This window comes from Rhea pennata, chromosome 24 (genome assembly GCF_028389875.1).
Source record: "Rhea pennata isolate bPtePen1 chromosome 24, bPtePen1.pri, whole genome shotgun sequence".
NCBI classification, from domain to species: Eukaryota; Metazoa; Chordata; class Aves; order Rheiformes; family Rheidae; genus Rhea; species Rhea pennata.
In genome coordinates, this window is record NC_084686.1 from 1973780 (window position 1) to 1991884 (window position 18105).

Sequence of the window (18105 nt, forward strand, 5' to 3'; positions counted from 1 at the left end):
TTTCCTCCTACTTCGAAATAGCCTTTCCTAGGAAAATAGAGTGGTTGCCTCAATAATCTTGCCTCATAAATATGTGAGGCAGATCAGAAAGTCTGAGAGTTGCTCTCTTACGGAAAATTTTCACATTGACTGTGGCCTCAGAGTCTCCTTCCTCCACACTGCTGACAACACACTTGTAGATGCCAGCATCATCGATATTGGCGTTGTAGATGGTGAGAGTGGAAGAGAAGTCATCATTCCGCACCACTGAGATGCGCTGTTGGTTGGGTGTCAACTTCTCACCATTAGGAGAAAACCAGGAAATGTCTTTGTATTTGGCTTCTCCTGCCACTAGGAACAATAAAAGAAAACAAAGCACATTGAACAGCGTTCCCAATACATCTGCATATAGAGAATCAAAAACAACCAGTAGCACTACACAGAAGTGCTAGGCCAGGGGAAGGGCTTCCACTTCCTGAGAATCAGACAATGAAAATCCTCTCTCATAGCAATGTAATGGTCAGCTTCTCTCTTGCAAAAACAAACAGGCTGGTTTTACAATCTGAAAGGGGAACAATCCCTATTTCAGCCCAGGATGGCCCTCTATGCAACCTGCTATTCTAAATCCCAGCACCTCCACTGTACAGAACGTCTTGAGAATTAAAAAAAAAAAAAAAAAAAAAACAAACAAACAAAAAAAAAACAAAACAAAAAAACCCAAACTTTTCCTCCTTCAGGTCCATCATATTTTCAATAAAAAATCCTATTGGCAACCTGCGCTACCTTGCATATCGAGATGGTGAAATTGCTGTAGCAGCAGCTCTGGCACTGATTAGCTTAAACCTGATGCTGAAAATAAGAATTGCTGCTAAGTGGTTCCAGGCTGTCTCTTGCAGCTCACATCTCTGCACTTCCCAGTGTGGCTTTTTATTTAGGATAAATTCCTATTATTGGAGAGGACTTAACTGATCCCACAGTTCTCTGAATTGGAGTGTCACCACAACAGCAGTTACTCAAAGTGTACTTTCATTTTCAAAGCACTAACGTTAACAGATTACAATGCATTTGAGCCCTCCTGGATCAGACAACATCATTACTTGTCCCAATTTATATGCTTCTGAGGAACTTGTGGTCCTCTGAAAGTATTTTGCTCCCACCAACTTATTACAGCACCAGTTTGCTCTGTGTCATGCTCTAGGATACCATCACACCCATTTCCCATCCTCCCATTAGAAACCAGGCCAGCTGCTTTCATGAGAACCCTGAAGAGTATATGATGATGCTGGTATGGAGAGTGACACAAATTGTCATGCAGGATCCACATCGGGACACATGGAATTAATCAGTACTGCACTGCCTTGTGCAGGACAACAGACTGGTTGGAGCAAACAGTAAACTGAGGGTGGAGCAAACAAATTGTCATGAGAAAAACAGGTTTTCAGAAGCATTAAAAACCCTTAGCCACAGTGGTGACTATTTTCAGGACACACTCGACATCCAGCAGCTTAGCTCCCCTTACTGGTGTTAACAAGTGATTAGAAGAATTATTTGTCAAAAAACAAGCTTTATTCAAAAGATCAAGTACCTATGGAAAGATGCAAGATGCTACTGTTGTGGATACTGCTCAGGTTTAGAGATAGCACTTCAGTATCTGCTTTTGATTTAAAAAGCTGTCTGCTAGAGCTATTTTCTACTGCCATCTCTCAAGGGAGTTTGCCTTTACTGTCCCCAGTAAACAGTATCAGTTGCATTTGTAATTAGCAAGAGAACAACAACTGGAGAGAAACTACAGGAGAGAAAAACAACCGGAAAAATTGTGTCCTATGTCTTAGCTCACATAATTTTGTCTTTGTGATCAAGCAAGAAATCCTGCAGCTATATCCAGTGCTAGAGCTTTTATTCCAGACTTAAAACATTGACTGGCTTTCCTAGCAAACCCAGATGAAGATACCTGATGCCAGAAACGATCTCTCACCTTGACATAAGAAGAACTTGGATTCTCCAACGCTGATCTCCCCTTGACTTGGTACAATATCCACTTGTAGAGAGGCTGAAAAAGAAACGAGCACAGAAGAGGATTAGACAGCAGGAGCTTTCTGCAGTAAAAGAGCTTTATCAACCTTTCAGCCCATGTGGCTTGTACTTATCCCATAGAAGAGCATAAGGTAGAGTGTTCTTGGCTTTATACTCATTGCTCCTGATCATGCTTGAGTATTCCTTGCCACAGATCCCTAAGGACCCAAGTGAACTTGGTAACATTTATTTATGGTCGCTTCTGACCCATTATGAAACTACACAGAACCACACAGAAAAGGCTGATCTACTTTGCAATCTCTGCTATACTACAACACAGAATGCAGAGGGCAGGCACACCAGAACATCAAGCAGCCTTTGAATGTAAGCTGGACACCTTTGAATGCAAACTGGCACTGGCTCAAAGGCATATTCTGGCACTACTGTATGTAAGCTATTTTTGCTTTGCTGACTTTTTTTTTTGCTATGTGTGATTTGATATTCATAGCCGTCCTGTTTACCAACCACCACAAATCTACAGTGGGACCTGCTGGCATACTCTGTGTCCTTGTCAGAAAGACCCTATCAGGCAGGAACCTGGTTCAAGTAGCCAACAAATCCAAGATGCTTATAGCAGCCAGAGCATTCTTGGATTAAGAAAGAGATTTCCTCTAGGTCATATTGACAAGGACTACAAGGACAAGGACGTTAGTTATTTTGGCCTTCATAGTATTGGCTATGACTTGTTTCCAAGGTCATCCAGGTACATTTCACCTAACTCTATCCTACAGCAGGGATGAAAACATTAGCAATATTTTGATCTCTCCTGTTGTCTTCCAATGGAATAATACCAGTTTGTGGCTGTTATGTTAGGCTTTTTTTTTTTTTTTTTTTTTTTTTTTAATAACAAACTGAAGGTGGTTGGGGAAGACAGACCCTTCTGAATGGAGCACCTATTAAATGCTTGCCTGTAACTGAAGGAGCCTGAAGTTAGTGAAAGAAGTTGTACCTTCTCTGTTCCCTACAAACAAACTCAGCCCCATCTAAAAAGAATCATTTAAAAATAATACAAGTCAGAACATAATTGCATAGAGAATATTTGAGGATCATATTGCTGCAAGAAATCAAAAGGGTCCTTAGACCTTTTAAATCTTCCTTTGGAAACTGGTATTTCACTCACATGTCTTGTCTGAGGTTACTCTTTCACCTTCCTGTTTTCAATGAAGTACTACCTCTTTGTTCCTGCCTGTTTTATTTCTGTGTAATCTAATTCCTTCCAATCACACTACTTTAATACAACTCCCTCCCAAGCAAAACTGCAAGTACAAAGAACCAAACATAACCAAAAGGCTAAACATCTATTAGATTCAGTGCAGTGAGAATTAAATAGCCTACTTCTACAAGTAGAATTTTTCCTGTTCTTCCTCTTCTTCTATAAATCCTTCTGACACCTCTGACATCTAAATTTTATATCCTGAATCATATTCTTGGCTCCTCTTCCAGGGAAGGTCTCTGATGAAGGGAATCATTACAAAGCTATCACAAAGAACTCTTAACATCTGAAATATCAACCACTGAATTCCTTCAGACCAGATTTCTGCTTTGCTGCACCATCTGAAGAGGTTTACCCTCCTGCTTTACAGTGGAACTAGATTCAAGCATGTTCACCGTTACGAACTCAATGAATGTCACTCGGCAGCAGCTGCAGCAGTATGTAATGATACAGTTACCCCAGAATGACATTACAATCATTTTCCAGTTAAACACTCTGGAAGCTGGGGGCATCAGTAGAAGACAGTTTTTAATAAAAATGCAATCTGGAACATTTTAAAGTTTTTTTTTTTAAATTATCAATTCAATCGTCTTTTATGATCTTCAGTATATAAGTGAGGGCTCCTGTTTAGAAATGAGGTTTACAGAACCAAGAATCCTCAGTATCACCCAAGTGAAAACAATTTACCGAAGAATATTTAGTGAATAGTTAATTGTTTGTTAAAGTTTAGAGGCTCCAATAATTTCTGTTATGAAAGCTTTCTAACCTTCTCTCAGAAAGTCAAAAAGACACAAATGCCAACGTTGACAACAGGAGCCTGAAGTCAGATTTCTGATTCTATATCTAGGTATCTAAATGAAAAGTTGGGCTTTCAAGAGCAAACAACCCCTCTAAGCTGTCTTCTGAAAAGCAGGACAAGTTTCCTATCTCAACACCTTAGCACAATTTAGGATCTTAGATTTGGAGTCCTATTCCTAAAAAAAAATCTATGCTTTTTTTTTTTTCTTTTTAATGAAATGAAATTCACTAGCCTTACTGGAAATCAATAGCGAAAACAAAACAAAAAGGCTGAATTTGCTTGAACAATCCTGTTTTACTACATTACGATGAGAACAAAGATTCAAATCAAAGCATGTTAAAAAGCCAAGGGAAAAAGGTAACCAGATTTCTAGCCTATGTTTTGTATAGTCCAGTTTTGTATAGACTGCCTATTTTCCCAATTGAATTACACTAGGACTGTACAAGCAAGAAAGAAAATTATGCTTCCCCATTTGTGATTTACATGCAATCAACATTCCACAGAAGAGATCCAAGGGCATCCTATGCCCTTTTTACCCTGCAACTTCACAGTCTTCATCAACGCATATATTATGATCCATTAGGCATAAACTGTAAGTGGATTCTGGCTTTCCTCCAGTTAACGTTTCATGCTGCAGCAGCTCTGTGGTGTAAGACGACTAGGTCAGGTAAGAATTTCAGGAGGCCAGAACTAATTGCCTTTACTCCTAAACTGCAACCATGAGCTTGCAGAAAACAATCATCTTAATGGAACTACTCCTGTATCTTGTGTAGCTAGAGCTCTTACCACCACCTCCTCTGCAAAGGCTTCCTCTGTCATTCTCTGTGTTTTCATGCTGTAGTGCCCATAACCCTTCTCCTAGAGCAGCTAACTTTACTGGTAGACCAGAGACATTAGTTTTGACAGTCAACTGCACATCTTAAATAAATAAATAAATAAAACTGCTTCAGAAATTAACAACTGTCATATGCCAAATGCATCATTCCTTAAGGTACTTTGGAAATAGACACCTGTGCAGTGGCATTCAGATGTTAAGCACACAGCTATACACAGAATGAAGGACCACTGTCTGCCACTGTGGAGGGGGGAGAAGAGTACACACTCCACCACACACTGTGGGTATGACAAGGTGGGTGAGTGCATTTCTTTGGCTAATAAACACTCTGATATGGCATTTCTCTTTCTTCAAAGGCCATGAGCAAATTCAGAACTGTTAACTGGAGCAGTAGAGCTCCAGAAGGGATAAAAATAATCTATGGTCCAATCTACTTTCTAGTTTTACTCTCACCAGATTTTAGTAAGGCAGTCTGAAAAATAGATCATTTGAAAAGAGTAGGATATAACAGTAAAGAAAAACAATCCAGTCAAGAATACAGTGAAGATGCTTTTGAAACCACAGCTTGCAAGTTCCCATAGCCCAGGTCAGCTAATATTTGCATGCTGCATATATCTTGACTAACCAAGAGATTTTCAAGTAGGAGGAAATACCAAAGCACCCCTTGATCTCTTGAGTAGAAGCAAGAGGCTTATTAGAGTCCCTCTCATTCTGTCTGGCTTATAACACACTCTGAGCCATGTACTTTCTATTGTGAGAACACACTAAAATTGTGACTGGATTCCTCCACAGCACTGCCTTGGAATACCAGACCAGCTCTCAGGGAGGGCTTTTAGACCAGTTATCAGCTTGCTTTCTACTCAGTGAAGCACTGCCAGCAAACAGTGGGGTGCTGGAAAATTGGTTCTGACCTACTTTCCCATAAGCTAGTCTGAGATCTTGTATAAATCCACGCCTCTCTTCTGCTACCCTACAAGATACAATGTATCAAGCATATTGTACACTTCCCATAAGGGCTGCAAGCTGGGAAGGCAGTAGCAAGGGGCTGGTGTTACTGCTGTCTTTCATTCCATTTGCAGGTGTTTTTTGTCACAGCTAGAAATGAGGGGGAAAAAAAGCTTTATGAAGAGCACTGAACTTTTCATCACCGCAGAATTCAGTGTTACATCCATTCTCCACCTTACATCCTTTTCAATGCACATTTGTGCCACAGTAGGTATAAAGGATATGAATCTGCTTGTCAGATTCATGGAAATAGCATACTGTAAGCACAGCCCAAAAGGCCAGGTAAGAGTTCAGAGCTGGAGGTAACACAGTCCGGTTCTCAATATTTTCCTGTGTTTTACAAAGGACTCAAGTCCTTTGGTGCATTTAAGTGAGAGGTAGGTTTTCAAGATATTGTAACCTAGAAACTACTATTGGGACATAGAAAGGGAATATGTTTTGGAGTTCTAGAAAAGAGAATGAAGAGCATCCTTTCTTAGGCCTCCTTTAGTCAGTGTTGCTACGAGGCCAAGAATTCCCCCCCGTTCCCTCCCTTAAAGCTCCATCAGCTGCAAAGGCATGGTTAAACCTCCTAATTACTGGCATAGGGAGTGGCAATTTTGGAAAGCTTATGCGTAGGGCCACAAATCACATCTCTAATAATCCTGTATGTTAGTCCAGGTCCTTCCACCATGATAGGACGGAGGTGGGGAGGAAATCTTTTGTTATTATTACTAACACTTGGAAATACACTCGTCAAACCTAGCAAGCACCATGACACAGCAACTGAGCCCTAGTACCAGAAACAAGACGCTGAAATAACTTTTGAAAGAATAAGGTAACTCTGATGCATACTGTGTACGCTGTGACTTCTCTTAAAGGATACTGCTGAAACATACCATATCATATTGCATCACTGGTGCCTTAAGGCCTAGTTAATCCCCTTTACAATGAATCATCAACCTTAGCAACCTTCTCATCAAACAATGGATACTTCTTGCTAAACAGATTTCATGAGTCAAGTTGAACAGGCGACACTACATGAATCTCTGACACAAGCAGAAAACTGATGTGACTGCTGCCTCTTTTACTAAACGTAGTAATTTCACCACTGTCTTTTTCATCCACTAGCAAATCTATATGCACTGTTACAATCTGTCTGACTATATTCAAAGCACATTATCTGTGTGTGCAACTTATAATACGAAGCGGATGCACCTCAAGCACATCTTTTCTAGAGGCTCAACAATATACAGTATTTCACCTACACCTGCGTCCATTTACATCTTCAAATATTTTTATTTATGGTTCCCACTGTTTGAAGAAAACCAAAATTATTCATGGATCTACTATATATTAGAAAAGTGGACTGATTTAGAAGGTGCCTATGGGTAGCTGTGTTGCAAATAATGCGCTGTAAGCTTATACCCTAATGGTACTTCAGTCACATGTCAATGCTTCTGGGTTACTATCATGCCGCTGGGACTACTTGTATGTTCCTATTTTAAGGAGCTCTGCCCTCATATCTTCTCTAATACCCACTTACTTTCTTTAAGGGACAAGCTGGGGGGGGGGGGGGACAACTGGAAGAAGCTCTCCTCAAGCACTTATTCAAAGAGAGAAAGTGCTGACACATATGAATACACTCCCTTTACACTTGATTTACCTTATCCCAGAAAAACCGCCCAAGACCAGTGTCATTCTTACAAAAAACTGCTGCTGTCAGAAGCACTGATTTGGCCTTTAAAAACGTCACTGTCTTGTCGAACACTGCTATTAAATAGTGACAGCTTGACAACAAAGTCACTGGCTGGGGAAAGAGTGCAGAATAGGAGTAGCAGTGCTAGCCTGGGTCTATCTTTTTCAATCTCTTTGTGTTTTCTTGTAGTACCAGTTCTCTGTAGGAGCCAACATAATAGATTAGATAGGCTATCTAGACAGGTGGGTCTGATCCAGTTTGAAACCCGCCCTGGCTTTTGCTCTGTGTGTTTGCAAAAAAATTTGAGGCTTTCTCCTACAAATTGCATTAATAAAAGGCTAGGAAGGAGACACCCTAGGGAGCAGATTAGGCACCCAGAGACCTCAGCCGGGTTTGCCAGGAGTCTTCAGTCAGGGAAGCCAAAGACAACGTGGAAATTAGGTATCATGTGAGAAGTAACGTTTCTCTGAATTATTAACATCAACCTCATCTGCACTCTTCATTCTACAAAGGGAGAATTCAAGTTGTTCACTGTGAACCAATTGTTCAGTGACAAAGGCAGGCTGAACCAGTTGCTGGCATGACAACCTGAATGAACACGTTATGATGAACTACACATTAAATTACACAAACAATTGCTCCCTACCTGCTAAGCTTTATTGCTGAGTATACGATCAAGCTAACAAACCCAGTCCTTCAATGGATTTTAATCTCTAGTTAATCATTATTTTTGCTCCGTAGTTCAGGGAAACAGAGACCTTCTTCCCCCCTTTTTCACTTAATAGGCACTGTGAGCCTATTTGTATTCTGCTTCCAAGTTCAAGTAATAAAGGCCTTTTTAGCATCACATAATTAGCATTAAATGCATTAAAAGGCTTCTTCATAACCACACAGTAACACTTTTTATAGCTCTGCCCTCCCCCGTATCTTTCATCTACTTACAAAGGTCCCCCCCAACCCCCCAAAAATGCTGAATATTTCTGCTTTGATTTGAAAAATTCTACCAATGCAACTTCATGTTCATTTGTGGTTAAATATAATTAGTTTTGCATTTCAACAAAAGAAATGAGCTCAAATTACCCCATGATTTTGCTAAGAGGCAGGGAGGATGCCTCCCTGCTGGGCTAAAACTAAGGCTAGCACAGCAGGCTTTACCTGCTAAGTAAATAACATGCCACTTCAAGTGGAGAAAAGTGTGTTAATTGCTAGGTATTGGCTCTATATGTCTAAATTCATAATGACTCAAGTGAAACAGCATATATATGAACTGCAGCGGGCCATAGTTACCCTTCCACAAAGTAGGAAAGTTAGTTATACACACTACTCCAGTAAACCTATCTGGAATAGGAATACTAAATATTCCTAAAAATGGATTTTCATCAATGTAAAATTAGTATGCGGTTATGTGCATCAGAGCTCTGTAGGGCAAATATGCATTCGTCCCATCTCATCTCTGCCTTCTCATAAAGTTATGACTCCTTTAACCCTCCACTATATTGCCAATGGCCCTCAAGGTTCAGATTTGAGCTTCTGAACTAAATAAGCACCTAAATTGTTTTGAGCTGACATCATGAATTGGCATCATTTGCCACGCAACATGGCAAATCTAAGTTCGTCTGCAGCTGAAAGAACTGGTCAGGAACTTATAGCACAAGGCACGTGCACATGACAGGTAGCCTATCCCTCTCTATTTCACAACAGATTTTGCTGCAAATGTCATACACTTGTACTTGCTTTTTGAAAAGATTCAAGTCCTCCAGCTCCCAGACAACCAATTTCAAGCAGAGACAGGAGGCACCAGCAGTAATCTGAAATCTGGCTAAGCCAGTTACTGTAATATTTTTCACCTTCCTCTCACAGAACTTGTTTGCCTTTTAGACGAAATACTGGGCTGAAGAGCATAGGTCTAGCTACTCTGCTTTATCCATCTGTCATATTGTCACGTAAGAATTTGTCCATGGGCTCGGGAAAAAAAAAAAAAAAAAAAAAAAAAGGAAAATCAAACTGGAAATTACACTATGGTGGCACCTGCAGACAACTAGCCTCTGCAATAAACACTGACAGATTCTCCAGGGGTTTTCTTTTTTTCCAATAATCTTAAAAACAACACTTTTCGAACACATCATCCAGCTGAAGAGTGGCAAAAAACAAGGAAAAGAATCATCCCACATTCCCTGTTCATGTCCACTCTACTAAATTCCTATTCTTTCAGTATAGTAATAGTACTGACAGAAACACTTATTGACCTACAGTTGAAATGTCTCCGCTCATTAATATTTCTAGTCTCCCATCTACCTTCCTGGCTTAATGTGAAATATGGATATCAAAACACAGGAAAAAAAAAAAAAAAACACACACACACACAGGTAAGGAGGGGCTAGTATTCACTGACAAACACAAAAGCCTCTCTGTCACATAATAAATAGCAGTCTCTTCCTTGCCTAAAGGGATGCCTTTTTCGTACCTCTTGCAGAGTGTCACATTGTCTTCACAACAGTCTGTGTCAACATCAGATATCCTATGTCAAAGCCCTGCAAATGCTGTGTAATCTTGGTGACATATTCCTTTGCACAGCAACATTTCACTCCAGGGTAATCTGACCCTGACCAGATTGGCCTGTGGCAGTACAATACCTTTCACTCAGAGACCCCTGCTTACAGTAAAGGCCTGTTTTGAGCAAGGGTCAGTTTCACATACTAATACCTCCCCATACACCTTTCATTTCATTCCTGACAAACATATCACCTGCTGAAGCACTAGCTCCCTCATTCACATCTTCCTGAGATGGGACTCATGCTTGCTGCTGAACACTAGCCTGGCCAGAGATGCTCTGTCCAGCAGAACAGTGTTGCTTGAGACACTCCTAGCTCCAGATTGCTTGCTCTGTGAGTAAAGAAGCCTGAACATGGGACTCAAGATACACAATTGCAGCTCAATGGCTCAGACAGCTTGGGAACAGCCATGAAAGAAGTCCATCCGTAATATCTGCTCCTCACTACAGACCAGCCTCAGCAGTAAGGGAAAGCGTAGTGATCCACACCAGCCTGAGGTAGTTGTGCAACAACCAGAGTTGCTACACAGGGCAATAAGAGGAACCCTTATATGCATTTTTCTGCTTACTACATGATTTGGCCCATTATCTTCCTCTTATGTGTTAAAATAGCAGGTCACCCTAGAACCACATAACCATATGTCTGCACCTTCAGCAGCAGAACCGATGTGAAGAAAGCCACCCCAAACTCAGAGCTGTGAGCCTGTCTGGCCACTGAGGTGGTGAACAGAAAGAGTAGTGAAAACATAACCCTGCCACCTCAGACTCTAGTTCCACAGATGCTGGCTCTGTGAATATCACAGTACAGAGCCATTTGCTGGTAACATTTTTCTGAACGGAGATGAGATGAACACTGTAAAGAAAGAAAATATTTTCAGAGAAAAAATTTCCACACCCCACAGCTATGCCTATGTGATCAGCTCCTTCATTTTTGAACCACAGAGGAAAAAAAATCCCAGAATCCTTCTAAAAATGGACCCAGGCCATAAATCTGCGAGTCACGTCAATCGCTTCCATGACAGCAAGCACAGAACAATGCATTGCCTCTGCCAAATCTTTGCCATAGATCCTGCTCTTACTCCCACAGATGAAGAATTATTGTGATCAGTTGGATCTAAATGGCTTTCAGCACCTTCGAGCTTGATGAGACAATTCTCTAAAAGCTTAGGATGTTAATCTGCCTTGGTGCAGCAACTCTCACAACAGCCCAATAAAGCAAACTGACAGAGCACTTTGTATGTAAAAGAAAGAGTCACTGTGGCCTCAGCAAGCGCAAAGGCTGAAGCAGATAGACAAGAGGAGGTACAGAAAGCCAGATTCATCCTTTACACAAACACAGCAGGCAGGACTGTAAAGGACAGCCCTGGAACTGTGGAATGCTGATACAAACAAAATTGTCATTTGCAAGAATCAGCCACTCATGCTCTTTCACTGGGTGTCAGCCACTTCTTAATGTCCCCAGGAAGCATCAGCAAGCAGGTAAATTAGTGGCTTCAACCATTCAGAAGAAAGTAACTTCATATAGAGTACCAAAAATACCTTTCAAAACACAGTTCTGTCCTTCTCATAGCTTTCTCAAAAACAGTCTTTGAAAATTAAAATAAATCAAATACGAGTAAATTATTGGGTAAAGGAAAACATACAGGAAAGAAAGGTAAATACAGAGCAATAATTAACAGCAAAAACAAAGCTATTTCAAGCTGTCTGAATTCACTGTTCCAACTCCATAGTCATCCTGTAATAGAATAGCTGACAAAAGCCTGACTGCAACAGCACCAGAAGCATGTCTTAGGAATATGGACTCACTGCAAAGGAACTGGCTGAATTTGAGGCCTGGTGATCAAACTACGCAATCTTCTGACATTAAAATTGTGGAAGCTGTGAATTATGCACCTATTTTCTGTTAATTTAAAGGCAGCCCTAGAGTATGTGCATCTAGAACTGGCTAGAGAAGATTCAGCACCTACTCAAGCACTGATATAAGCAGGGATTTTTCAAAGTTGTTCATCCTGCTGGCCGACATGCTATTGACAACTTGGAAACAAATAAGATTTTATGGAAATTGCTGGCAAAAAATATGGAGTAGAAGTTAAAAGCTAGAAATAAATCAACTAACAGTACAAACATTCAGTGTTAGGTTTAGACTAGATTTTTCTGCAAGACATACAAGTGAAGCTATGAGAAAAATGCATCACCTTTTGGCAAGCAAACAGCAGTATTCTAATGGCAGGCAGCAAGGGTGAAAAAAAGGCTGATCTGACTGATGTGGTCTACTGGCCTTGGGCTTTAGAATAACAAATTCTTATAAACGGTACAGCAGTGAAGGGCGAGACAGTAAGTTCTAGCTGGGAAAAGGATTCTACTATGTTCATGAACAGACAATACCCACCATCGCAGCCCAAATAACCTGGCAAATTAGTCATAGAACAAGATGTTACATAGGACTCAGGCAGTGTGGTTTATCTTCCCAGCCCTCTTAGTCATCTGTTTTGCTGGCACTCTAAATCACCTTATCTTTCTGTGCCTGCTTCCGCTCCTCTCTCCTTTGTCCATTTTGTCTATGTAGCTGTAAGGTTTGAGGACTAGTCAGAGACTATTTCTCCATCTTCCCTACATTTGAGCTCATTACCTGCAACAACCCTCACAGCCAACAGACTGTCACTCTACAAACATGCTTTCTCAGATCTATTTTAGACATCTACGGTAGAATCAGATAAATCTGGATGCAGTGTGCTAAAACTCTCCCTCTGACTAAGAAGAGAATGCAGAAAGCAAAATTCAATCTAGACATCTACAATTGGGTGGGGGGAGCAATCTCCCCTTTTCTGTCTGGATGCATGGCACATTGCACAGTAAGACTCTAGTCATACCTAAGACTATTTGAACATTACCAGAGTAATATAATGTGTCAGCACTCAGCAGAAGTCCTTAGCCACATTTTGCAGTGCAAGGGTAAGGATGTTTGTTTCCTTGATGCTCTAAATTCGGTTCTTAAAGACCATACCCTTTCATTTGGTGTATTTTGAGCAGCAGTTCCCCAGTTTAACTATGAAGTGCCCCAGAAATTAACAAAACCAAGCCAAAACCAAAACAAACTATCTACCGAGTCTAATGCACGCAGCTCTTTGAGTAATGGGTAGCATTTGTAAGGCTTGTGAGTTTGGCAGATTAGGCAGAGGCATTCAGGATTTAATATACAACAAAGGCTCAACAAGACAAAGACATGCCTCCTGTACAGTGTCACTTTATTAAAAATACGCTGACTGTTCAGAAGTAGGAGGTAGTCAGTCAGCCAGGACTGATCTCAGCTGGTGCCCCAATCCAGTTCTTTCCTCAGTCACCATGGTAACTGCTGGGTAATTCTGCAATGAATTGGAGGAGGGAATTGTTGATACCTTTGGGAATAGCAGAACAAAGATTCAGAGGGTAAGCGAGAAGCAGTTTGCCACAGTAAATTGTCTTTGCCATGACAAAATGCAAAGAGAAGGAGATAACCAAAGCAACATCTGGGGAAGGGCTGACTGAAAAACACAAGCTACAAGTCTCATCTCTGCAGCTCATACTCAGAAGATATTAGGCTGAATTGGAGAGTGGTCCCCCCAATTACAAATCACTTATGTCATCATTTATAAGAACACTGAACTTGCAGTTCCACACCCTTCCCACCCCAAGATCAGATCTGAAGTCAAGACCTCATTAAACATCACTAATTCATACATACTTTAGGAATTAAATCAGAAAGGTTTCCTTGAGTGTGCATTTTTAACCACTAATTAAGATCAGTTCTTACTTTTAGCAACTATCCATCTAAATAAATATGTAACCTAAATTCATTCAGACTGGACTGAGTGATAATGCTGTGATCTGGCTCTTCAATAAGGCTTAACTTCCTGAATGGCCTGGGCAAAAATATTTTGCATCAGCCCAGAAAAAAAAGTGTTTCTTTCCTTCCATGTAGATACCTCCCAGTATGTGCTGAACAGAAATACTAAAACTGACTTTCCTAGGCCCAGTATATATATATATATAAAAGCTCCAACAGAAAGATGCTGTATAAACTGCATTTGACATCAAAACGCATGCCTGGCACACCCCAACATTTTTGAAGATAAATCTGACTTTCTCCTATAAATTCAAACATTTACACTCAGGAGTTTTCAAGCCATTTCACATGAAGACTGTCTGTATTTAAACATAACAATTCTACATTTTCCTAGCTTACATCCTCTGACAAAAGTTTCAGAAACTAATTTTGGTTAATCAAAAACCAAATCTTGCTGATCAATTCAACTGCTAGGAAAACAAACCAAAGACTGCAATCAGGAGTTATGCAAGATCACCAATTTTGTATGATACCATTTAAAACAGTCTGTTAACTATCTGTACCTGTGCTTCCCAAAGAGACATTTTACATCTTGGTAGAAATACAGAAGACATGTCTTCTAGTCAAATTTTTCTACTTATCACAGTGAGAAGGATGCTTCAAGAATCCTCTCAGGCCTGATTTAGGCCATGGTTTCACAGACTATAATCAAGAACACAGGATGCAAGTATAATAGACTGTATACTATTTCAAGAGAAAGACATCCAGTCAAGCCTTCCAGAGTGCCAGAGGGCCAATATCACTCTGCTGTAACAAGAGCAAAGTCAGCGATACCACACTAGAAATTAATTTGACTCACACCCCCTGAAACCCATAGCTGCACATTTTACAACCAAAGCAATTTCTACATCCATAAAAGCCTTCTTGCTACGTAGGATGTACTGCGTCAGCATTTCTTTTACAAATTTGTCATCTCCAGAATATAACTTGGCTATTAAAAAAAAAAAAATTACCTTAGTAGAATCTTGACACACAAGCAACTTGAACCTAAAGCATTAAGGAAGGCAACTAAACGTAAGGTTAAAATTAGCGGTGGAAACTTAGCCCGGGAGAGCGCAAGTGAGAGCGCCTAGGGAATTTCTTCTCACAGTGCAAAAACTGAGGGAAATGTGTGAATAGCCACCAAAGGAAGTGTGTAAAGACTGCTAGCCTTGGAGTATACCTTGCCAGAACAACTGGCTCATAATGCGCACGCTGGAGACCTTGTTCAACTGGCATTAGTAAAATAAGGATTTGTCAAGGGAAGTGAAGCAGCCAAGCTAGATTGCAGCCACCAATAAGCAGATGCTGGCCAGCTAAGATAACACTCAGGGAACAGAGTTTCCAAAAGGTGATTCCTGATCATTCATCAGTAACAAAACAAGGAGAAATATGTTGACAGTTAGCAGGATCCCAGAAAAAAAGAGAGATGTTTTTAATAGTAAAGCATAGATAGAAAGAACAAGCACTACAGATTTATAGCTGACTTCTCTATACCAAAAAAAGGAGTTATCACTATTGCCTTAAAATCTAATATTGCACGATTAAACAGTCCCTTTTCTCCTCACTGTTTTAACTGTAAAGTAAACAATGCCTTCCCTTACACAATGTTCTCAGTGTGATTTTGCACTTCACAGTATAAAACTGCACTGAAACAGTAAAAGATAAGGGAAAGCAAAAAACCCAAGAAAATATGTTAGCATTTGTGAGGAAATCCTACATTAATGTCAGTTTTTTCCAAAACAGCACAAGAATGCAAACAAAGCCATACCTCTAATTATTACACAGACTTCTAGCATTAAGGACCTGCATTTTGCGGCCACTAAATCAGAGGACTTAGCGCATGGGGAGCTGTAGGAATGTGCCTGAGGGAAATACCACTTCCTTTTATTTCCACCTCTCAAACCTCTCCATTGCAATGCATAATTCCCTGAACTGCCACAAGGCATGAACCGTGACAACACACAAGATGGCTAAAAGAGTTCTGCTGGTTTTAGAATTTACAGCAGGTTTCTTTATCACACAGCTTACCTCACCACTGTCTGTTTTTGACACCTTAGTAGGTCAGCTGTAAAGGGGGATTTGAAATACCAGACACGGTATGCAGAGGTTATCATCTCCACTCGCAAATTCATAGTAAGATCCACTGTTCTGTTAATCTACTGCTAAATTCAGCCAGTCTTCTAAATTCAGAAGATTAGTCTCTTCACTCTCAGGAAGTAGCCTGTAAGAAAGTCAGTATCAGCTACCTTCTACCACACATTAGCCTCCCGATATATGATACAGTTATTACCATTCTGGAAGGCATCCGAAGAGAAACCAAAATCTGAAACCTTGAAAAACAAGCTTCATAACAGGCTCTGCAAAACAGTGGCATCTCAGCATATCTGATTCTGAAGAGAAAAATTTAAGCAAATGCTGGGTGACTTTGAGTGAGGAAAAAAGGGAGCTGAATTCCAATTTACAGAATCTGAGAAATAAGGAAAAGCATGCCTGCAGTGAAGGAAGAAAGCAGCATTGCACACTTGAGACCAGCATTGCCACTAACCTGTTGCATGAACTCAGGCAAGCCACTTAATATCTCTAGTCAGCTACCCCACAAGTGAGTCAAGAGATATGACTGAAAGCACCTGTAATGTTTCACTATAAAACAGCTGCATGAGAAAACAAGAGAAAAGGGGAAAAGAGTGTGTATGGAGGGAAATAATTTTCATATTAAAGGGGGAAAGTGCTAGCAGCATTTCAGGTGTTCATGCAGAACACAGCATCAACGCTGAGGCAGCTGTTTGATGGTTCCATTAAAAGCAAAAAAAAAAAAAAAAAAAAAAGCAAATTCAAAGCAGTTGCATGTCCCTGAGATCTACAAGTCATCAAGTCTCCCCATCTCTTGAGAATGTCTGCTAGGACCTGTCTGTTAATACTACCTCAGTACTGTGCAACACTGTAAAGACAGAGAGAGGCATTTACAAATGTGGACTGACAATAAGAAAGGCACAACACAAAAACTGAAGTGCACAAACATACTAGAACCACCACTACATACTTCTAAGGATTCCTTCATCCATCCTCCTTTCAAGTTTTCAGCCTTTTGGCTTTTATAGCATCCGTGGAAAACCAGAAGCAAATATAACATGGCTTACAGCTTTGAAGGAGACTTGTATAAAAGCAAGATGGTCAGAAAAACCATGGTTTGCAACAGTTTGTGTTACTCCAAGCTCTTTGGCATTTAGCCTCCTTGTACAATTCTAGTTTTCAGTTTATTGTTTTTTCCTGTCTGGAGATGAAAGACCCAAGTAAATGATGGAAGTAAGCAAGCACTTAGCTGATGAGACTGGAGACACTGCAGATTTGATCAGAAGCAAACTCAGGCAGCATGGATTTTGTTCTTCAGCTCCTTCAGTTAAGAGTGAACTTGTTTTGGGACAAGTGTGGATGTGTTAAGAGTGTTCTAGTGCCACACCAGTGCAAGCTGGAGCCCTACTTTCCATGTGAGCACAACCACATCACCACTGAACATACTCAAAACGCCTCTCACTATTCATTCTTTGTACAAGCTTTGATGATGCTGAAAAAGGCCAGCCTCTTTCTGTTGAGCACTGTCACAGGATAGAGTATTAGATACTTCTGGGAATTTGGTGACTCAGTAAATACACTAATGCCTACAGAAATAACACTGCAATTTGTGGGTGGGATGTGATAACATTTTAACTAGTGTACTAACTGGAAGACCTTCTGCAGCTATCGTATGGATGTAATCTCTAGAATTTCAGAAAACCATTAGGAATATTAGCATCATTAAGGCATCCTTGCCTTGAATAAAACTTAAAGCATTAGTGTAATAAAAACAGAAGCCAATAGATTAGGCAGAATAATATGCTAATACACTGGCCTATTTGCTTAACCGGTATAGAATGAAAAGTGCCTTTGGGCAAGAGTGAAATGAGTTTGTTTACTGCCTCTTCAGTTTGCTGCTGAACTGCTATTTCAACTGTGTACTCAAGTTAGAGTAATGTTTCAAGTCACAGGCTGTAAATCACCAGCCCTTCTCACTCAGGCACTAAAACACACAGAAGGAGGCCAGTTTACTAAAAGAAAAATTTAGAAGTTCTT

The 18105-nt window shown here is 40.3% G+C and overlaps 1 protein-coding gene across 7 annotated transcripts in view; it reads right to left on the minus strand.

Moving 5' to 3' along the window:
• The window catches only part of NCAM1 (neural cell adhesion molecule 1), a 142188-nt gene that overhangs the window by 64198 nt on the left and 59885 nt on the right, over positions 1–18105 (minus strand). For all 7 annotated transcript variants that reach the window (XM_062594619.1, XM_062594622.1, XM_062594621.1 and 4 more), the window contains exons 2-3: positions 1955–2029; positions 112–330 (exon numbers count right to left, since the gene is read on the minus strand). In XM_062594619.1, the coding sequence (XP_062450603.1) occupies positions 112–330; positions 1955–2029 (294 nt within the window). The remainder of the gene's footprint in view (positions 1–111; positions 331–1954; positions 2030–18105) is intronic.